This window comes from Phaseolus vulgaris, chromosome 10, assembly GCF_000499845.2.
Source record: "Phaseolus vulgaris cultivar G19833 chromosome 10, P. vulgaris v2.0, whole genome shotgun sequence".
Taxonomy (NCBI): Eukaryota; Viridiplantae; Streptophyta; class Magnoliopsida; order Fabales; family Fabaceae; genus Phaseolus; species Phaseolus vulgaris.
In genome coordinates, this window is record NC_023750.2 from 23,540,490 (window position 1) to 23,565,052 (window position 24,563).

General features: G+C 35.0%; 1 protein-coding gene across 1 annotated transcript in view; it reads left to right on the forward strand.

The window, feature by feature from the left end:
- The first annotated feature begins 363 nt into the window (after positions 1–363).
- LOC137819559 (BEACH domain-containing protein C2-like) overlaps positions 364–24,563 on the forward strand; it is a 56,314-nt gene continuing 32,114 nt past the window's right edge. Inside the window, exons 1-4 of the mRNA XM_068623446.1 lie at positions 364–2,428; positions 3,579–4,366; positions 11,437–12,093; positions 20,115–20,249. Coding sequence (XP_068479547.1) covers positions 409–2,428; positions 3,579–4,366; positions 11,437–12,093; positions 20,115–20,249 — 3,600 coding nt within the window. The 5' untranslated portion in view covers positions 364–408. The remainder of the gene's footprint in view (positions 2,429–3,578; positions 4,367–11,436; positions 12,094–20,114; positions 20,250–24,563) is intronic.

Below are 24,563 nucleotides of genomic sequence, written 5' to 3' on the forward strand. Positions count from 1 at the left end.
GTTTGGCTTCGTGTAATGTATGCATGAAAGTGTGTCCGTGTTTGTTGATTTGTTCTGGCAACGTGTGAGGGATTTGAGCTGATTTCAGATAATGTGAGTGAATGATCATAACCAGCTTGCGAATTTCAAGTAGTGTAGGTGTTTGAGAATGCTTTTATGAGTTAATAAGTTAAGCCGGCGCTTTTTAACGGTTTTCTTGTTTGAGAGTTTTGACGAAATTTTGTAATATAATGTTTATCGATTGCAAATATTATACCATAGATGTTCTGGTCTCTTGATATCGGTGACTAGTTTCCTTTTCTAATTTAGACTTTTTGGATGGATAATTTGTTAATTGTGTTATTTGCAGGTGGATTGCTGGTTTAGTTATTTGAATGAGTATTTATTAGCATATTTGGTGATAGTATAATGGAAGAAGAGGAAGAACCAAAAGAGACAAAAATATCTGATAATGGATTAGATGGTCATGAAGTGAATAATAGTGGCGTGGAGCGAGTTGTTAAGAGTCCTCAGAAGGAAAATGTGAATGCTGGGAGTGACACTGGGGATGGACAGGCAAATGAAAAGGTACGCTCACAAGGACATGGGATAAATTCTGTAACTAGAGCTATGGATGAGGGCGGCAGGTTTGAGCAGGAAACTTTGAAAGATAAAGAGAAGCATGATGAACATGTGGATTCAAACCAATATTCAGCAGATAAAGCACAACACCCATTTGTTGGTAATACAGATAACTTAAAATATTCGTCCGGGGTGTACTCAACTGAGGGCAATCTTTTCCCAGTTCATGACATGCAACATGACCATCTTACAAGCCCAGGGTCAGAGGGGCATTTTGGTCACACGGACAAGGAGTATCCTGCTTCAGTTCATTCTGGTTCGCCTACATATTCTTCTGTTAGTTCTCCACAAAAGCCTTGGGAAAAAAATGCTGGGCAAAATATGTCGGCAGAATTATTGCATTTAATTGATTCTGCTATTATGGGGAAACCTGAAGGTATGGAGAAACTGAAGAATATTGCAAGCGGTGTAGAAATTTTTGGGAATGGTGAAGAAATGGACAGCGTGTCTTTCTTAATAGTAGATTCACTTCTTGCAACAATGGGTGGTGTCGAAAGTTTTGAAGAGGATGGTGAGAATCCTCCTAGTGTAATGCTGAACTCTCGGGCAGCCATTGTGTCAGGTGAACTGATTCCTTGGCTTCCTTACGTTGGTGATTCTGATGTTGTCATGTCACCTAGGACAAGAATGGTAAGGGGACTTCTTGCTATATTAAGGGCGTGCACTAGAAATAGAGCAATGTGCTCGATGGCTGGTCTGTTAGGAGTACTGTTGAAAACAGCAGAAAAAATTTTCACTGTAGATGTTGGCTTAAATGGGCAGATAAGGTGGGATGGAACTCCTTTGTGCCGCTGCATACAATACTTGGCTGGGCATTCTCTTACTGTTAGTGATCTTCATAGATGGTTTGAAGTCATTCCAAGAACACTTACCACAATTTGGGCTTCACGCTTGATGCTTGCATTGGAAAAAGCAATAACTGAAAAGGAATCTAGTGGACCAGCTTGCACTTTTGAGTTTGATGGCGAAAGTTCTGGTTTGCTGGGTCCAGGTGAGGGTCGCTGGCCATTTATCCATGGGTATGCATTTGCAACATGGATCTACATTGAATCATTTGCTGATGCACTAAATACAGCAACAGTTGCTGCTGCAATTGCTGCGGCTGCATCTGCTAAATCAGGTAAGTCATCAGCTATGTCAGCTGCTGCAGCAGCCAGTGCTCTTGCTGGTGAAGGTACGGTACACATGCCACGTCTATTCAGTTTTTTATCTGCTGATAATCAGGGAATAGAGGCTTATTTTCATGCTCAATTTTTGGTTGTTGAAATTGGTTGTGGAAAGGCAAGGAAATCTGCTTTACATTTTACTTATGCATTTAGACCACAATGCTGGTACTTCATTGGTCTTGAACATACAAGCAAGAATGGTATTCTTGGGAATGCAGAAAATGAAATTAGATTATATGTAGATGGGTCTTTATACGAAATTCGTCCTTTTGAGTTCCCCAGGATTTCCAAACCCCTTGCATTTTGCTGCATAGGAACTAACCCTCCTCCTACTATGGCTGGTTTGCAAAGGAGACGTCGTCAGTGCCCATTGTTTGCGGAGATGGGGCCTGTTTACATCTTCAGGGAACCAATTGGCCCTGAAAGGATGGCACGCTTGGCTACTAGAGGAGGGGATATTGTACCTTCTTTTGGTAATGCAGCAGGGCTGCCATGGCTTGCAACAAATGCCCATGTGCAGAGCAAGGCAGAGGAAAGTGTTCTTTTGGATGCAGAAATTGGAGATTTCATTCACCTACTCTATCATCCTAGTTTGCTCAGTGGGCGTTTCTGTCCAGATGCTTCACCTTCTGGTGCTGCAGGTCAGATAATTTCTGGGTGTTGATTTTACGGTAATATATAAAATTTTCTGCTACTGCCTAAGTATGTTAATTTTTCATGAAAGAAAAATGCTTGATAAATAATCTAAGTTTTTGTTTATATGATGTAACTAGAAAATTCTTACAACCTTTTTTGGGTTGGAAATTGGCATGTTTTATAAGTAACATGCGGGTTTTCCTTTCTCATTCAGTGGTAACAATTGTTTGATTATTAAGAGGTTATTTTCCACTGTATTTCTTCTTCTTTTGTTGTCTTTCTGTAAACTGCACGCTTCTTGTTTATTCACACAAGTTATGAATTAGCATTAAATTCAGTTATAAATGCATTGAAAAAAACCTAGGTTGTATATTTGTTTAGTATGAAAAGTGAATATTAACACTTCTAAGAAAACAGTGTTATTGGAAGATAATGTAATTTCATATTTATATAGAGAACCATGCCCATGAAAATACAAAATATTATACCATGCAGTATTATTTGAGTCATCGAGTAAGTAACAACTTTGCTGATCTAAAAAAAAAAGAGTAACAGTGGATTTCTTTTATGTCCAAGTGTAACTTATGCTTAGCTGGCCATGCATGATATAACTGTTTTTTCGTGCGCTTGATTAACTGAATTCAGTTTCTTAATTCGTTATGTGGTTAATCTTACAAATTTACTATATATTACTAGCTGTTACAATTTTAGGCACTATCTCTTTCTAGTCTCTTATTATTTTTAGTTTTAGTGTAAACCAATCTCCATTAGATCGCTGGTTCTTTTCATCTCTTGTCAGTTCTTCATTTTGATATCACTGATTATTTGTTGGATAATCCATGGCTTGTTCTTAGGAAGTCCAACAACAACAATAGCCAAGTCTTTTTCAACTAGGAAGATGGGGTCAGTTATATGGATTAAATAACGCCCCAATATTATGTCATAAATCATGTGTATAGACAAACTATTGGTCTCTAAATCCTTCTTAAGAAACAACTTTGTGTACAATGTTTTAGTATTTAAAATCCAGATCCTTAAGTTTATTGAAATAATTGCATGTATTTACTGTCAGACCATGACAAAATTTCTTTTATCAAGGCATGTAAAATATGCACTGCTGTACTTGTTATGGTTGGTTCCTTTATTATGTTTCAGGATTGCTTCGACGCCCAGCTGAGGTTCTTGGTCAAGTCCATGTTGCCACACGAATTCGACCTGTAGATGCTTTGTGGGCATTGGCTTACGGTGGTCCATTATCTTTGCTTCCCTTAGCAATTAGCAATGTACACGAGGATACTCTAGAACCACGGCAGGGGAATATTTCTGTGTCTGTAGCCACTTCATCTCTGGCTGGTCCAATATTTCGAATTATATCAATGGCTATTCAACATCCGAGGAACAGTGAGGAGTTGGCTCGTTGCAAAGGACCTGAGATTCTTTCGAAGATTTTAAATTACCTTCTCGAAACCCTGGCTTCACTTTGTGATGGAACACGTGATGGTGTAGGTGATGAGGAACTTGTTGTTGCAGTTGTCTCACTTTGTCTATCTCAAAATATCAACCAAACGCTCAAAGTGCGTCTCTTCACCACACTGTTGCTGGATTTAAAAGTTTGGAGTTTATGTAGTTATGGCATACAAAAGAAGCTTCTATCATCACTTGCCGACATGGTTTTCACTGAGTCGGTAGTGATGCGAGAGGCCAATGCCATTCAAATGCTTCTTGATGGCTGTAGAAGAAGTTATTGGACTGTTCCAGAAAAAGATTCAGTAAATAATTTTTATCTAACTGGATCAACAAGACCGATTGGTGAGGTCAATGCTTTGGTTGACGAGCTCTTAGTGGTAATTGAACTTCTAATGGTGGCAGCATCTCCTACATTGGCATCAGATGATGTTCGATGTTTACTTGGGTTCATGATTGACTGTCGACAACCTGGTCAGGTAAGAAATATGCTAATATGAAACACACAACATCTTATAATTCATATTTCTTATAATAAAATATTCTGATATCACGATTTCTGCAGTTCGTGTCATATAATACAGATGTATTGTATTTATCAGTAACATCCTTTTAGGCCAATCTTGTTGAGGTTATCCATATTTCAAAAGGCTTTGCTTGCGTATTTCATGTTTCCGATGGTTTTTACTTGTAAATTTTTTCCTTTGGTTTTATGTTTGAAGATTGTTAGGTAACTTTTTTTATCCTCTGTTTTCATTTTTGCTTTCTATTTTTAAAACTTTATGCAGTAAAAACAACTTATAAATTATGTTATGAAAATTTATTTAGTATAAAGATAGTTTGTTATTTTATTAAAAGAAAATGATTTTTCTTATTATTGATTGACTAAAATTACACTGGAGTTATGTTGGCAGAAATTGCTTGGAGAAATCTTAGCAAACCTTGATTATAAAATAAATATAAATATAAGGATACAATTAGGAGAAAATAAAGCTATTAAATTCGCGACTAATGATAAAAGAACTCTAATGGTGGTTACCATCGCAAAATGGGTGAAGATTTTTGAGTAATGATTACCATCAGTATGAGGGAAGTCTTTAGTGACTGTCAATAACTCCATCTACCATTTCCTTGATGGTAAAACTTGAAAAGGATTAATACGAAGTAAATATTACAAACAAATTTCTAGAGTCTTCTAACGACTTCTACCCTCTCCTTCAAGTGGTAAATGAATGTCTATTATGTTCAACTAACTGAAATCCCCATATAAGACATAAAAAGAACTGAAAAAGATAACTATCCAATATTTCTTAAATAAAGTGGGATTGAAACAAACCCATTAACGAAATCTAAACAAACCTATAAAAAGGTAAACGCTATCCACCCTTGTATTGAAGAAAGCAATACTAAGAAAAGAAAGCATAACATCCCACCAACTATCAACAATACCTTGTGCTCCAAGTAAGTCAGAACATCTATTACCCTCTCTCTATATGTGAAACTTTAAACTTCATTCCTCAAGAGCCATACAATTTAACCATATATTCACACCAAGGAACAATAGTAAAAGTGGTAAATGCTTGAACTACACTGGTACTATCACTCTCAATCCACAATATTAGAGTGAAGACTTAGTTATATTTTGTATGTACTATCTGTTACATTTGTTAGCTATTACTACCATGTTACAAACTGTTAGCTATTACTAACAACTATATCTATTGTTGTAAGCGGTTACCTATAAATACTCTTGTAAGCTTCTTATTTCAAAAGTGAAAATAATAAACACAGTTCAATTTGTTATAACTTTTTCTATCATTCAATCCCTTTTACATGTTATCTAGAGCTAGTTTTCCAATGTTTCCTCTTCTGAAAATCTAGGGTTCCTCATTGTGAGTTTCTGTTTGTGACTTCTTTATCGCAAGTCTCTTTTCAAGTCATCTTATCATTGCGATGTCTTTTTTTCACGATGTCTTCATCTGTTTCTATGTCTTCCGCATCATAGTCCTTTCCAACTTCCATTGCTGAAGAGCTTGATGAGTTAATTTATCTTCATTGGCAACAACATGTTGAAAATCATGTAGTTCTGTCACGCTATCTCACTGAAGATACTCATAAACTTGATCAAGCTGATTTGGAGTATGAAGCGAGGGAAGTTCAAGATTACTTGTTTGGCTTCAATCGATTCTCTCTAAGTTAGTTTTGTCTTGTGTCTTTGGGTTGAGTCACTCCTATGAGGTTTTTGAGTAGATTTGTGAATATTTTGGTCTTCCAACAAAATCTCGCGTGTGTCAATGATATATTGCGATGCGTGTAGTTTGACTTGGTTCCAAATTAATGGAAGATTATCTTCTCAAGATTAAGACTTTTTTTGATGAACACACTGATGTGGAGTTCCAATTCATCATAAAGAATATGTTGAGGCATATCTTGAAGGAAATTAGATGAAGATCCCACATTGACTAAAGATAAGGACATTTCATAGTATATAAGTGGGTGCAAACCTTACCTTATAAACCAATTTTATAAGGTTGAGTTAGGCTTAAAGTTCATTTCTTAAGATGGTATTAGAGTCATTTAGAGCTTATCCTAACGAGAGTTTGTTGGGCTTATCGGGCCACTGGCTATCGGACCCATAAATATATAGTCCCACACATGAATTGGAGGGTCTTGGCGTGAGGGGTGTGTTGGAGATCCCACATCGACTAGAGATAAGGATATTTCATGGTATATAAGTGGGTGCAAATCTCATCTTATGAGCTGGTTTTATTAGGTTGAGTTAAACTTAAAGTTTATTTCTTAATAAGGTATTAGAATCATTTAGAGCCTATCCTAGCGAGAGTTTGTTGGCCTTATCAGGCCAGGGTTCATTTGGAAACAAAATGGAATAAGATCTTTCTTGCTAAGAGAATAAGACAACATTCTATTAATAAAAAAACAAGCATTTAGGACAACATCGCCCCAAAAAATAAAAATAAAAATAAACAACATCGCCCCATTGATGGACGGATATATTGGCACCAAACAATAAGGTACGAGCCATTTCAATCAAGTGTCTATATTTTCTTTCTGCTATACCATTTTGTTAAAGTGTGTGAGCCAAATAGACGAATGTAAAATGTCATGTGAACTTAAAAACATAGAGAAATTAGAGGAGAAGTATTCTTTGGCATTATCACTTTTTAAAATTTTAATTACTCGACCAAATTGATTTTTGATTTCATTCAAAAAAGATGTAAAGATAAACAACAATTCAAAACATTCTTTCATTAGATAAACCTAAGTACATATGGTATACTCACCAATAAAAAGTAACAAAATATCTAAAACAAAAGATGAGACAAGACTTGAACCCCAAATATTCGAATGCATGATAGAAATGATAGAATTACATGTTGGTTCAGATAGTTTAGGAAAAAAAGATCTTAACATGTATTCCTAACGAACACGACTTTCATGCGAAAGTTATGAGATGAGGGTTTTTAGGAGAAGATAGGTATGAGAACATTGAGGTATTACCAAAAATGTAATCAAAAGAACTTGAGCTAATTACCCATGGACTTTGACTTTCCACATATTGTGAGTGTAAGCAGTTGCAAAATGGTTTGTGTAGTGAGTGTGTCAAGCTGTTATAGTTGTTAGTCTCGAATATTCTTGGCCTCTTCATAAGAGAATTTGGGCTCAAGAACTTCAACTTTAGAGATATTAATTGTCTTGTCAAGAAAGCTATGCACAGAGAAGTAATTTTCTTACTATGACCCATTCTCTTACAGTTCATACATTGAGGACGTCCCCTAGCGCCTTGTCCTCCTCTAGTATTGCGTCCTCCTTTTCCACGTCTAGATGCCATGACAAAAGATTCAATAGGGTCTTGTACATTCTTGCTTTGAAGAGTTGGAACTCAAAAAAGTTGTGTTCTCAAGGTTTCCATAGACTGAACTTTGTGACCTATTAAAAGTTGATCTCTAAGATGACCAAAATCTAGATTCATGATATGGAGGATGATAACTACATAACATTTCTCTAGCTTTTGAGTCTCATCCAATGACTCAACCTCCAAGAACATCTTCAATTCTTCAACTGATTGAGCTTTAGCCATAAAAGATATCATTCGTGATCTGTTTGTTTGAGAGGCAAGTCTATTGGCAGAGTCATAAAGGTGTTGAATATCATGTATACAAATATTTTGAGCCTTTTTCCAAAATGAGTTGGACGTTGTGAATGATTTACGAGTATCCAATATTTTGGGTTCCACAGATTGCCACAATAAAGCACAAGGCTGAAAATCAATTTCTTCTATGGTCCAATTTGATCGTGGAAACCTTGGCCAAGGAACCCTAATTCAACTTAGGCAGAGGAAGAGATATATTTTTCCCATTCAATTTTTCAGAAGTAACGCTAGGAGTTCTAGAAAAGGAATTCAAATATAATTATTCATAAACTCATTTATCATTACACTCATCATCAAAATGTTGTCATTGAAGGGAAGCATCATCATATTGCTGACATGGGTCTTACTTTACTTAGTGATGTATCATTTCCTTTATCCTATTAGGACCATATCTTTAGTGTTTCATCTTAAAAGTAGATTACCTACTGCTCCTTCTATTTTTCTTGTTCCATTGTTTTTTCTAAAACTGCTGCTGATTGTAAATTTTTAAAAGCTTTTGGATGTGCTTCTTTTTCTATTCTTAACCATACAACTCCCATAAAACTTGAATTTCGCTCCCAAGAATGTGTCTTGTTATTCCACATCACAAATGTTACAAATGTTTATCTTTCTGAGGTAGGTTATATATTTCCTAAGATTTTCTGTTTAATGAGCAAATATTTTCATTTCCTCTTTTTTTTCTCATCTTCACCTGGTAGTCATTTATGTACTTTGGGTATTTCTGCATGTGTTCCGCTTATCTCGAAACTAGCCCTTGTTCTATCTCTTCCCCTGGATCTCCATAAATTATTATGTCTAAGTCTAGTTCCTCACCTTCTGATTCACTTTAGTTCAAAACTAAAGAATTATTTTATTGATCTCAATTACAAAAATTACATTCTCATCATCTCTATTTCTAATAACCAAAACTTTTACAAAAGGAAATAAAGATATGTAGAAATAAATAGGAAGATTCTAAAGGTATTATTTCCTCATTATTATGGAGATATTAAGAATATTTTTATCCTAATAATCTGCCATTACAACACTCCGTCTTAAGTTGGTAAATCAATATCAATCATTCCCAACTTGTCTACAAGATCCTGGAATGTGCCTTGAGGAAGCCCTTTAGTAAAAATGTCTGCTATCTAAAATCTTATAGGAACATGAGTTGTAACCACTAGGCCTCTGTCAAGATTATCTTTAATGAAGTGTCTTCCAATTTCAATATGTTTGTTCTATCATGTTGGGCTGGATTATGGGCAATGCTCACGGTTGACTTTTTATCACAGTATAAGGGCCAACCTTAATTTTAAGGCATCAAGTATGATCTTCATCTAATTTCCTTCGCACAAGCCTTAAGAAAGGGCTCGAAATTCAGCTTCTACACTAGAACAAGATACTCTATCGTAATTTGCTTTTGCAGGTCATTAGACTTTCTCCAAGAAACACATAGTACCCAAATGTCGGTTTTCTATTAACAGAACCTGAATAGTCTGCATTAAAATACATCTTCAGGGTCAAAGTGTCTTGTTTCCTTAAGAATAACTCCTTTCATGGGCTTGACTTTAAGTACGAAAGAATTTTGTTAACTGCTTGCATGTGTCTTTCTCTTGGATCATGCATAAACTGATGTACCACACTAACTGGATAAGAAATGTCTAGTCTTGTATGTGATGAATAATTAAGTTTTCCTATCAATCTCTGATATTGGGTTTTTACTACAGCAAAGCTCTCTTCAGTTCCAATTTTATGATTTTGTTTAATAGGAACTGTTGAGGTTCACTTATTTCTTTAAGGAAATCAAGTAAATATTTTCTTTGGGAGATGAAAATCCTTTTTTTTTTGAATAAGCAACCTCTATTTCATGGAAATACTTATGTTTTTTAAGGTCTTTCATTTCAAATTGGGCTAACAATTTTTCCTTTAAAGCCAATTTATCTGTTTCATTATCTCCTGCAATAATCATGTCTTCCACATAGATCAACAAAAGTGTAAGTTTACCTATAACAAAGTGTTTTATGAATAAAGTATGATCTCCTTGACTTTGCTTATATCCTGAGGAAACCATTGCTTTTGTAAATCTCTCAAACCATGCTCTTGGAGATTGTTTAAGAGCATATATAAGGCCTTCTTTAGGCGGCATACCTCATTCCTTCCACCATGAATTTCAAATCTGGAAAGAATCTCCATGTACATTTCTTGTTCTAAATCCGCATGAAGAAAGACATTCTTGATATCTAATTGATGTAATTCCCATCCAAGATGAGATGCTATTCATCTTTGCTACAGGATAAAAAGTCTCCTATCAATTCCATAAGTTTGAGTATACCCTTTGCAACCAATCTAGCTTTATACCTAACTATTGACCCATCTGCCTTATGTTTCACTATAAATATCCATCTACACCCTACTGTCTTTTTGTCTGTCACAATCTCCCATGTTGGGTTTTGTTGAAATATGGTGTAAATATTGCACATTTATAAAGCTTCAGCAAAAAATACTAGAATAGTTGGTGAATCAGTCTAAAAATTTAGTACCAATAGTTTTCCAAGATTCAGCAATGTTTGCACAAGAAGGAAGAGCATTCCAGACATGTGACAAGTCCATTCTGGGAGTTAATTTAGAGCTTATGGTACCGATAGAGATGCTAAAAGGCTTTACATTCTCAAATTGTGGCTGTTTAGTGTATATAGTTTGAAAGAAATGCAAGGAATTAACTGGTTAAGTGTTTCCTTTTGAGTTTATTTGGGATCAAGTAGTTCACTAAGTTTCTTGTAGTGTTCTTGTGAAGTCTTTTTAGTTTGATGTCTTTGGTACATCATAGATTGGTGTACTACTGTGCTGTGCTATTTTGGGAGGGTTTCTTAATATAATAAATTTTTGAAACTCAATTCTAGGCTACTAATAAACTATCAAAGTATCAGAGTTTTACTCATTAATTACAATAGTTACGAAGACAAAGTACTGCTATGTCGTGACCCCTTTAACTATAGCTTCTAAGTTGCTCTCGCTTTTACATTTTATTCGGGAGGATGGACTTCAAGAGTTGTGTTTGGGATATTTGACACTTCTGCTGTAATTGCCCCAAAGCTAAACCCTATTTTCTATGTAATGCTGTATGCTCTAAATTTACTTCATGAGCCATTAACTATACCTTACTTTGTTGCATAACTAAACTAGAAAAAAAACTCAGGGTTATTGATATTTGATATTCTGCTTTGTCTGAAAACATGTAATCCACATCTTCTCTTTGTGGTTATGACTAATCTCAAGTTTAGTGGCTTATTTGGAAGTTTGAACAATCTAACATAAATTTATTATGCTTTGGTTTAATTTTTAAAATCTCAGTTATCAAATTTAAAGAAATATTTACTCTTTACTTACTTTATTTTCCAGATTGCCAGGGTGTTACATCTCTTCTACAGGTTGGTTGTGCAGCCTAATATAGCTAGAGCTCACTCATTTGCAAAAGCATTCCTAGCATGTGGAGGGATAGAAACTCTTCTTGTTCTTCTTCAGAGGGAAGCTAAAGCTGGAGAAAGTGATGTTCCGAAATCGGCACCAAAGAATCCTGAATTAAAAAAAAATGAAACTGATGGTGGCAGTGAAATCACAGAAACATGTCACGATGATGAAGGTTCTCAATATGCTGAGAGTTGCAGTAACACTGGTGCTAGTTCTCCTGATGTGTATATTGAAGGGATGACACTTACCTCAGAAACTCCATCTGTCAAGAATTTGGGAGGCATAAGTCTATCCATCAGTGCTGACAGTGCTAGGAAAAATGTTTATAATGTTGATGAAAGTGATGGCATTGTTGTTGGGATTGTAGGTCTCTTAGGTGCTTTAATAATTTCTGGGCATCTGAGGTATGGTTCCCGTGCTGGTCTTGATACTGCAAGCAACCTTTTGGGTGTTGGACTGCAGGATGGAGGAAGTACAATGTTTGATGATAAGGTGTCTTTTCTTTTTTACGCCTTACAAAAGGCTTTCCAGGCATCACCGGGTAGGCTAATGACAAACAATGTCTACACAGCTTTATTGACTGCCTCGGTATGACATACTTTCCCTACCTTTTCTCTATTCCCTAGTCCATGCCAATCGAAGGATACTATTAGTGACAGTTAAAGTTAATTATATACCAGTATAAAAATGGAAAATATTGTGTTTATTGAAATGGACATGCTTTATTTAGCATAAGCTTATTTTCTTTTGCCATTATAATCTTATAGTTTTTTTTTTCTTTCTAAGTGTGTAGATATTTAAGAATGTCTTTTTTTTTTCAATATGAGAAAATGTTATAATTCTTTCAACTTAATTCTATATGATATAGTTCTTACATTCTTTGCTTTGTATGTGTACTATCTATGTTATTTGAAATCTACGGGCATTCATTGTATGTAACTTTTTGTTGAAAGAGAGAAATAGATGCAAGAGATGTTGAAAATGTGTATGCATTACATGATTGCAAGAAATACATACTAATTGCGATAAATACAAATAATTATAGGAACTTTCATATGAATATAGATGATGTCATATGTTTTAATCAGATTCCAATAAATTAATTCTAATTAGATATTTCTATAATTATGTTAAAATTGTGATTGTTATCGTGTTAACCTTCTTAAACTACATTTTTGGGTGTATGTACCTAGCTTAAGGTTTGGGTGTTATAGGATAGTACTTTTCATATATATATATATATATATATATATATATAAATGTACATGTGTATATATAATATACATCAATTGAACACAATAACTCTACTTTTCTTATCATATCTAAACTTAAGTTGGTATAACAACCTTAAAGTCAGTTTTGTCAGGTTAAATTAGACTTAAAATTCACTTTTTAAGATGGTATCAGAGCCTATCCTAGAAAGGTTTATTGAGCCTATTTCGTTGCCTCCTTTTGGATAACCATGAGACCACCCATAAATATATATTTCCTCGCTTGAGATGTCTAGTCCTCGGTGAGAGGACACTTACTAGAGATGTGATCAAATTATAATTTATAAGTAGGTGTAAACCTCAACTTGCAAGCCCATTTTTTGAGGTTGAGTTAGACTTGTGGAAAAATGTGTAGGCCATAAACAATAATTATGAAATTACTTTTCTTGGTATAAAAAAGAAACAATAAATTGGTACTTAAAGGAAAAATGAGATCCAAATAAAAATAAATAAATCTCCTGAAATAAAGGAAACAATTGAAAGAAACAGATGAATTATATTTATGAGATGATTTAAAATGTGATTAAAGTCTCTATTTATAGACTATTTACAACCTAATTAAGGAAAGAAATAATAGGTAATGAAAGCCAAAAATAAAGGGTGATTAAAGCTGCACAAATCAAATCACTAACAAATTTGTCATAATAAATAGAGAATGGAATCTCCACTTAATTACAGAATAATTCTCCTGATTATGCAACACTCCCCCTCAAGTTGGTGAATGTATATCTATCATTCCCAGCTTGAAAGTAAAATCTTCGAATTGTTTTATGGGAAGTCCCTTAGTAAACATATCTGCCAATTGGAGTTTGGAAGGGATGTACTTAGTGGCTATAAGACCATTATCCAACTTTTCCTTAATAAAGTGTCGGTCTATCTTTACGTGCTTTGTTCGATCATGTTGAACTTGTGTGCAATACTGATAGCAGACTTATTATCACACGCCAAACCCATAGGAGTTTCATATTTTATTTTTAGGTCATCAAGTATGATCTTCATCCATAATAATTCACACACCCCTTGAGCCATGGCTCTAAATTTTGCCTCTGCACTTGATCTTGCAACTACATTTTGCTTCTTGCTCCTCCATGTCACCAAATTTCCACCCAAGAACATGCAGTAGCCTATGGTGGATCTCCTATCAACAATCGATCCTGCATAAGCATCATTATGTACTTTCATGGATAAGTTTTTCCCCTTTTTGAATAACAATCCTTTTTTCTGGAAAGGCTTTTAAGTACTGAATAATTCTATCTATTGTCTGCATAGATTGGCTAAGCACACTAATTGCATAGGCTATGTCTGGCCTAGTGTGTGATAGATAAATGAGTTTTCCCACAAGTCTTTGATATTGTGTCTTCTCTACTTTTGGGTTTTCCTCATCATTCCATATCCTATGATTTTTCTCTATTGGCACTCCAGTGGTCTTACAACCCAACTTCCAGTCTCTTTGAGAAGATCAAGGATGTATTTCCTTTGAGAAATAAAGATGCCCAGTCTCGAATAAGCTACTTCTATCCCAAGGAAGTACTTCAGCTTCCCAAGATCCTTCATCTCAAATTGAGCTGCCAGTCTCTCCCTCAAATTTGTTTTTCAATCTCATCATCACCTGTAATAATCATATCATCTACATAGACCAAAAGTAGAGTGAGTTTACCATTTTGAGAATGTTTTATAAACATAGTATGGTCACCTTGGCTTTGTCGGTACCCCAAAGATACCATAGCTTGAGTAAACCTTCCAAACCAAGCATGAGGTGATTGTTTAAGACCATATAGGGCCTTCTTAAGTATGCACACCTTATTCGCTTCGTTAACTGCACCATAACCAGGTGGAATCTCCATGTATACTTCTTCCTTCAAGCTTCCATGCAAGAAGGCATTCTTAACATCAAATTGATATATCTCCCAACCAAAGTGCACTGCTAAGGAGAGAATAATTCTGACTGTATTCATTTTTGCCATTGGAGCAAAAGTCTCCTCATAATCGATCCCATATGTTTGAGTATACCCTTTTTCAACCAACTTGCATTATATTGATCCAGTGTGCCATTAGACTTATGCTTAACTGTGTATATCGCCTACAACCCACTGCCTTCTTATCTTTTGGTCTCTCTACAATCTCCCAAGTCTCATTCCTTTTTAATGCGCTCATTTCTCCATTCATGGCTCGAACCCAATTCTCATCCTTTAAGGCTTCTTGTACTGATGTAGGGATTCTGATAGAATCAATAGCTGAAAGAAAACTCTGGTGCTGGATAGAAAGTTTTTTTATAGACACAAATTGGGACATAGGATATTTGGCACAAGATCTTTTTTCTTTTCTCAAGGCAATATATAGGTAAATCATCTAGGTTAGTTTCATTTAAGGTGTCCTCAAGAGTCTCACAGATATGAGTTCTTACCTTCGGTTCGGACAATTGAAGTTGCTGTTCGACCAGGACAGGTTTTTGTTGCCTTCGCTGATATTGTTTCCCAAAGTATCTGTCCTCATTATTCTTCTCTGGTAATGATGTTGACGTAGGGTCTTTGTCATCCTCCCTAAGAACGAAATCCTGCAACAAAGGAAAAAGTGGCAACTAAAGGTCCTCAACTTCTTGAATATTCTCCACTTGAAGCTGAGAATTAGGAAAGAAAGACTCTGTTTCATGGAAGGTGACATCCTTGGAAATATAAACTTTATGACAGTTGAAAGAAATAGATGGAATGTATTTCTGATGTGTTTTACAAATGTGATTACAGTCTCTATTTATAGACTGTTTTACAACCTAATTAAGGAAAGAAATAATAGGTAATGAAAGTTAGAAATAATGGGTGTTTAAAGCTGTACAAATCAAATCAAATCACTAACAAATCTGTCTTAATAAATATAGAATGGAATCTGCACTTAATTGCAACATAATTCTCTTGATTAAGTAACAATGACTTTGAGGGTGATAACATTTGTACCCCTTTTTATTGGGGGCATAACCGATGAAGAGACATTTGATGACGCAAGGAGAGAGAAGGGAGTTTTTCCTTACCTAAAATCTGAATCCTAATAGGATCAAATTCAGAGTTCAATCCAGAAAGAATATTAAATATGCGTACCCTTTCAAGGAATTTTACTAGTGCGATAGAGTCATTTGTGCACTTCATTCTCAAATTTTGACATTGATCTAATTCGATCCATAAACCATTCAACATACCATAGTAGTTTGTTACTAAAAGGCTCCTTTGGCTGGTATGGATGATCTTGTGTTCTATCTCGTAACATGCTGCAGTATCTTTTTTCATAGAGTATGTTTGACAAAGATTTTCCCAAATGTCCTTAGTAATGGAGCAGAACATACAATTTCGGCTAATCTCTGGTGTCATAGAATTCCATAACCAGGTCATGATAAGAGAGTCTTCATCGTCCCAATCTTCATATTTAGGACCATTTTGGGCTGGATGGTTCCCTTCTAGGTGATTCAATTTCTTCCTTCCCTTGAGGGTAGCACGAACCAACTGGGTCCATTGCAGGTAGTTGCTTCCATCAAGACGATAGTTGCTTTGCAACACCTGCAGATCATTGGAGTTAAGAGGAGTTGAATTTTTAGTCGACATTGGTGAGAGTTGATAGCAATAAGACAAAACTGATTGGTGGTGGTTTTGTTTGGAAAAAAATGTCGGAAAAATTTCGGGCAGCGGCGGTCGGCGATGGTCGGCAATAATGATAGTGACAATCAACGACACAAAATGGTGGTGGTCAACGGAGAAAAAAATTGTAGCAATGAAAGCTGCCCAGAAAAATAATTGCAGCAATGAAGGCTTCTAAAAAAGAAGATTGTAGAAGCAGAGTCACCTAGAGCTTTGGTACCAAGTTGAAAGAAATAGATGAATTGTATTTCTGAGATGATTTACAAATGTGATTACAGTCTCTATTTATAAACTGTTTACAACCTAATTAAGGAAAGAAATAATAGGTAATGAAAGCCAAAAATAATGGGTGATTAAAGCTGTAGAAATAAAATCAAATCACTAACAAATTTGTCCTAATAAATAGATAATGGAATCTGCACTTAATCACAGAATAATTCTCCTGATTATGCAACAGAAACAAATATCCAGAAATAAAGATTCTAATTCAGAAGCAAATGTTTAAAATAAACACCTAATTCCAATCCCTTAAGTTTAGGAATTTCTTGCAAACAAAGTTATATTTATTATTTAGTCAATTTGTATCTATTGTAAAGTAAATGTGCAATATTTAAACTTATATTTCAACAATCCCCTCATGCTAAGGAATAAATATCCTCCATTTCTAGCTTGGTTATGAGATTATGGAAGTTTGAGGAATTGAGTCCTTTCGTTAGCACATTACCTATTGCTTGGTCGAAATGTATGACATGCATACTAAACCTTATTCTAATTTTTCCATAATAAAGTGTCAATCTATTTCAACATGTTTTGTCTAGTCATGCTGAATGGGATTATGTGCCATGTATATTGTTTACTTTATTATAATAGTAGAGCTTCATGGTTCCCTCTAAATTACCCTTCAAGTCATCTTAGATAATTTTTAGTCATAATAACTCACATAGCCCTTGTGCAATGGACATGAATTCTAATTTAGCAAATGATCTTACCACCACATTCTGTTTTTTTTATTCTCCATGTCACTAAGTTCCCACCTAGGAAAGTACAATATCCATTTGTTGATCTTCTATCAACAAGAAAACTTACATAATCAACATCAGTGCAGGTTTCAAGAGTTAGTCTTCCATTTCTTTTGAACAATATTCCCTTTCCAGAGTTGCCCTTCAAGTAATGTACAATTTTATAAGCAACTTAAAGATGAGATTCCTTCAGTTCATGCATAAAGTGATTGATGATACTCACTGAATGAGGAATATCTGGTTGTGTGTGAGCCAAATATATTAATTTTCCAACCAACCTTTGATACATCTTTTTGTATAGGGCTAATCTCTCTTTAGCCTTATATAGCTTGTGATTAAGATCCATTGGAGTTGACACTAGTCTACACCCAATTTCTACCAACAAATCAGTTATATATTGTTGATGAGATATGAAAATTCCTTGGTTAGGGTAGGCTACTTCATTCCTTAGAAAATATTTCAATCTTCCTAGCTCTATTATTTCATACTCTTGGACTAGTCACTATTTCAATTCTTCCTTCTCTTTTTCAATTTCTAATCACTATAATATCATCAACATAAACTAGAATGATTGTTTCCTTTTGTTTTTTGGAATGTTTAGTAAACAAAGTGTGATTTTGTAGCCAAATCCCTTCATAAATTTTTTGAATCTTCCAAACAAAGCTCTAAGGGATTGTTTCAGTTCATAGGGAGCCTTTCGCAGTCTGCACACCTTATTTTTCTTGTCTCCTTCAAAGCTAGGTGAACTATTCATGTAGATTTCTTCTTCAATTTTCCATGGAGAAAAGTATTTTAGACATTATATTGTATAAGTTACCAATTAATGTGGGTAGCTAGGACAAAAGAAATCCTTATAGTATTCATTTTAGCAACTGGTGCAAAAGTATCCTAATAGTCTATTCCATAATCTTGAGTGTATCCCTTGGCAACCAATTTCCCTTTGTACCTTTCAATAACCCATCAACCTTATATTTTACTGTGAATATCCATTTTCAACTAGCCATATTCTTTTCTTTGGGTTTGTCAACTATTTCCCAAGTACTGTATTTTTCCAATCCATGCATCTCCACTTTCATGCCATCTCTCCACTCTTTCCTTGTCAAAGTGTCAGTAACAATGTTGGGGATGATATAGAATTCAATCTAACACTAAACATTTTATGGTTAACCAATAATCTATCCAGAGAAACATAATTTGATAAAGGATTGAGAGGCTTTTGTGCAATTTCTAGTACCTTTTTTGATGGCTATTAGAAGATCATTTGAAGAGTTTAAAGTGTTCTCATTTTCTAGTTCAAGTCTATCTGTAGTTTTAGGTTCAAAACTTGGATTGAATTCATGGACATGTCACACGTCTGGAATGCTCTTCATTATTGTGTAGACATTGTTGAATGTTGGAAAATTGTAGGTACTAACTCTTGGGGCTGAATCTCTAACTGTTCTAGTATTTTCTAGTTGGAATTCAGCGGCATTAGTGATATTATCAGTCTTAGCTTCTAATTCTACCCCAAAGTTAATTTTCTCAACTGTAGGGTCATTTTTTTAAGGTTTCAGTTGGAGCATATGATAGAACAAAGGGTTCAAGGTGGTCATCAAAATCTCTTGAAAGAATTTCTTGGGAGCCAGCGTTTGAGAAAAAAAATATTTAGGTTCAATGAAGGTGACATCAATGGAGATATACAATATTTTAGATGAAAGGTTATAACACTTGTAGCCTTGTTGAGTTGCTGAATAACCAAGACAGGCACATCTAATAACTGAGGATAAAGCTTGTCTCTATTTAGGTTGTGGATGTGTACAAAAGTTGAGCACCCAAATATTCTAGGAATGAGGCCATTTGAGATCTTGAGGTGAGGGAAAAATTGTTTATGGTTTCTAGTGGACTTTTGTTCTCTTGGATATGTGAGGGAAACCTATTTATCATATATGCGACAGTGAGGATAACTTCTCCCTAATAAGTTTTTGGAACTTTCTCTTGAAAGAGAAGTGCTTTGGTGGTGTTAAGCAAATGCCTATTTTTCCTTCCCATTCTGTAGGGGAGTATAGACACATGGAGAGTCATGAATGATCCCTTTGGATTTAAAATAAGTAGGCATAATTTGGTTGAAATAATCCCTAGCATTGTCAGACCTAAATCTTTTTATGTTAACCTCGAATTGGTTCCGAGTCATTGATGAAAGATGCGAATAAGAATGTTCACATCAGATTTTTGTTTAAGCAAATAGAGCCAAATAACTCCTGTGCAATCATCAATAAAGACTACAAACCAACAAGCCTCAGAGATTTTAATTATAGTAGATGGTCCTCATATATCACCATGGATTAATTTGAAAGGTTGTGAACTTCTATTGTTGCTAATGGGAAAAGATAGCTAATGCAAAAGCCCCACAATGCAGTTTTGAGGTATCTAGATTTGAATATAAAATGGCAATGAAGGCCATAGGTGCTAAAAAGCATAGACTAGGGCTCCAAGAAAAAACCTAGAGCTTTGATACCATGTGAAAAAATGTGTAGGTCGTAAGCAATAATTATGGAATTACATTTCTTGATCTAAAAAAGAAACAAATACAAGCTATTTAAAGGAAAAACGAAATCCTAATTAAAGGAAATAAATCTCTTGAAGCCCTTTTGGATATCTATTTAAGATTACTCATGTTTTCATTTGCCTCGTTTATTTTTGTCTTCTTTTTTCTATTTCAGATCAATGCTTCTTCAACAGAGAATGGGTTGAATGTCAATGATTCTGGCCATCGCTTTGAGCATTCACAGATGCTAATAGTGCTTTTGCATTCCCTTCCATTTGCACCTAGGCCTTTGCAGAGCAGAGTACTGCAGGTATTGACCTAACAATCTTTTTCACAATATGCATGCTATATTTGTCCATCATATCTTATCTTTGCCGAGGTTTTCTTAGTCTCTTCTTTTCTAGTGTTCTTGATATATGGATTTGATCTTCTTATTGCAATTTACTTATTGAAGTACTTGCTTATTTTAGGCCTTTTAGTTTCTTGTTAGACACCTTTTTTTTTTCTTTTGGGTGTTGTAAGGATAAGTTGCCAACAGTTTATGATCTACAAGATTGTTATGTAACATAGAAATCATGTCTTTACTTAAGAGACTAGCTAAAACTGGTAACAAGTTTAAAACTAGTTAAAAGAAAGTGATAGACTCAACTAGGTTCTATTTAAACAACAAGGAATTGAATCAAGAAAAACAAAGACAATCTACCTCTTAGAGTTTATTAAGTTTGTTAACTAAGAAAAATATAAGTTAATGATTTCAAAGAACCCTTTCTCTTCAACAAGAAAAACGGGGACAATTTACCCCTTGTTTATATTGTTTAGTAACTAATTCTGAAACATAACTCCATTTCCCTTTTTTGTCCAAAGACCCTCCTAGGTTGGCACCAATTAGATAGTTTCTTATTGCAGAAAAACTGTTTCTGATGATATTCATAGAAGGGCAATTGCTCTTAAATAGAAAACAAAAAAACTTAATAACGGAAAATCCTAATTTATGACAGACACAATCTATCCCTATAATTCAAGTTCAATGATATCTGTTGGTGTTGAGGTGATAAAACAGAGCAAGATATTTGTGAACAGAGAATATCAATTTTATTTCACTGCTACATTTTCAAATAAGAATACAATTTCTCTAAATAGTCTTACAATAGACTTCTCAAATTCTACATTCTCTCTCATAAAACCTATACTATAATTTACATTTAAATCATAGTATAAATGAGATTCAAAACTAGAATTAAAGATAATAATTATTGGCTATTCAAATGCTAAAATAAAACTAATGACGGCTTTGAGTTTAATGCTAACATAATGGAATTTATGGGAAGACCCTTTTATGAATCGTAAATCAGGAGATCGTAACAAGGATTGTAAGATCTTTTAAATTTGATTAAAAGTTATATACACACATAAAATCATTATATCTCACTCAAAATTCATAATTGAACCTGATAATATATAAAAAGAGTACATAATTAGGAGTAACTCCTTCTTACCATATCTTAGTTACATAGGAGTAACTCCTTAATATATAAAAGAGTACATAATTAGGAGTAACTCCTACGTACCATATCTTAGTTACATAGGAGTAACTCCTTCCTAGTTACAAAATAGTAACAAAAATGATAATCTACCTAAACCAAATAATCTTGTAAGTTAAATTCATAATTTGCATAGAGACCTTCAAATCCATCCTTTCCATCTCCTTCACCATTCAAATTAGTCGTGTGTAAATCATGGCTATGTAAATTTTCATCCTCTTCAACTTCAACTAGAACCAAGTTTTCATCCAAATCCAATGCTTCATTTTGCTCATGCTCATCTTCCATAATCCACTCTTCATCAGATGAACAATTCTCAATATTAATTTGAGTTGCTTTTCTTGTTTTCTTCTTCTTAGCTAATTTTGAATTAGCCATACCAAGAACAACATCATTCATTGTGCTTTGCTTTAGCCTATTTCTTCTCTTTGTGTGGGCCTAAACAAATGCAAAGACAAATTAATATGATATATTATAACATTAACTTACCATCTCAAAGGAACTACAATTATGCTCACGTCCGGTGGAGCTAGATGTCAAGCTCAATACATGAATAGAAAATTTTTGGAGTTCAGGATACTCATCACCATAAGGTTCCCACCAATCTGTTGGAGTCTTTAAATTAATTGACCTAGTAGCCAAGGGACAACTAAAATATTTTGTTTGTTTTTTGAAATCATCAATTTGAACATCAATTAGAGTTTGTTCATCCTCATCCTCCACCATCCTATTTATACATTTCATTAGACCTCATTTTACTTCCAAATCTGCTTTAAATTTGGGGTGATAGTGCATTTGAGGGTTAAGAAAATAGCCTACAACATGGAAAAACCTATGGAATTGCTTGTCCCACCTTTCATTATTGATGTTCCACAAAGGCTAATATATTGTTTCTTGGAGCATTTTGGGAGTCACAGTCATGGGTATACAGGAGTTTGAAATTGGATTTGAAGTCATTTTAATGATTGGGACTATAGATTGGGTGCGGTGCAATGGAAAATACAGAGGAAGAAAACTGCAATTTGGTTTACAAAGATAGTGTTGCGGTGCAGTGCAAAAAAAGCAAAGGGAGAAAGTGTATAGTGTAGTGTACAATGTAGTGCAATTCGGTGGAAAAAAAAATAAAGGAAGAAAGTGCAATGCATTTAGTGTAGTGCAATGTAGTGAAATTAAATAGCTAAGGGGAGGGGAGAGCGGCAATCATCACAGTTCATGGCAATTTCTTAGGTGCACGGTTTCTTAGGCAATGGCAGTTAAAAGCTTATGGGGAAGAGAGTGAGTCACAATGTTGTGGAAGCTTATGGAAGTCGTGGAAGCCATTATGCAATTGCGCTTTGAAAAAAGAGAGAAGAGTAATTGGGCTTGGGAAGTAATTGTCGGAGATACCACATCGACTAGGAATAAGGAGATTTCATAGTATATAAGTGGGTGCAAACCTCAACTTATAAGCCAATTTTATAATGTTGAGTTAGGCTTAAAGTCCACTTCTTAATATGGTATCAGAGTCATTTAAAACCTATTCCAGTGAGAGTTTGTTGGGCTTATCTGGGTGCTATCAGGCACGAGTTGGCAGCCTCGGTGTGAGAGGGGTGTGTTGTAGATGACATATCGACTAGAGATAAGAACTTTTCACAGTATATAAGTAGGTGCAAACCTCACCTTATAAGTTGGTTTTATAAGGTTGAGTTAGGCTTAAAGTTCACTTCTTAATAGTAATTAATTAAACTTTCGGGTTACAAATTGGGTCATGCATCCCAACCCAATAAAAAGCCTGGAAAGGAAACACTAGGTACATCGAAGAGGCTTGCCATGAAAAGCGTCGCGTTGCGAGAATCCATTCCCAACATGTCAACCATAGATTGAAATGTAGCACTACTTAGCCCTTTTGTTAATACATTCACAAGTTGATTTCCAGAGGATACATTATGTACATTTTCTCCACCAATTTCTCCTTTATGAAGTGTTTGTCTACTTGAACAGGCTTAGTTCTATTATGTTGCACTGGATTATGCACAATATTTATTGTTGACATGTTATTGCAATACAATCTCATAGGCTTTTTCCAATCAATCTTTAGGTCTTCTAAAATTATCTTTAACCATAGTTTTCACAAATCCTTCAGGCCATGGATCTTCTGTGTGCTTGATCTCACCGCAACATTTTGTTTCTTGCCCCTCCAAGTGATTAAATTCCCTCCAAGAAAAGTGCAATATCCAGAGGTAGATCTTCTGTCTTCTCTAGAACCTACATAGTCAGTGTCTGTTTCTGCTTCTAAGATCATCTCATTAACCCTAGAATTCTTTTTCCCGGAGTTCCTTTAAAGTACTATTCATGCAATAAACAACTTTGAGATTAGTCTCTTTGGATTATGCATGAACTAACTTACAACCCCTATAACATAGGCAATGTCAGGCTTAGTGATGGCATTTTCATGAAGTTCTTCTTGAATCAATGTAGAGTATGGGGCGGAAGCAATGAATGAGAGTGAGCAAGATCCTCCTAAGAGTGGTGTTGATCTTGTAGGTGCATGATAAGTGTGGGTATTGAGTGGTTCGGCCAGCTCAAGGGAAAAGATGAAGGAATTGAAGTTTAGAGCCTAGGATTCTAGGGAGAAGCAAAGTTGAGCACAAATTGGCAGCATAACTTTACTCACAATAAACTTGCAAAATACATGAGATAGCCTCCCTATTTATAGGCTATGTGGGACGTAGAAGCTAAGCTAATGTGTAATGAAATGGAATCCAAATGAAATGCAAAACATAGGTCATTGCCATGACCGGTCACACACATGGTAAGCTTCTAGAAAGTTTCACTCAACTTTGCTTTCTACACTACTCTAATTACTAAGCACCCCTAATGGGCCTTTATGCAACAAAAAGCCTTCTCTTCACAAACCGTAGCTTGGCCCATGTATATGTGAAGCTAGACGGTCTAGGAATCTTCATAGATGCTCCTTATGTAGCCGCTCCTCTTCATGACCTAGACGCTCCTCCTCATGGCTAGACGCTCCTTTTGTTGAGGCTAGACGCTCTTATCATGGCTAGACGGTCTTAGTCTTGGAAGCTTGGCTTTCATAGTGTGGT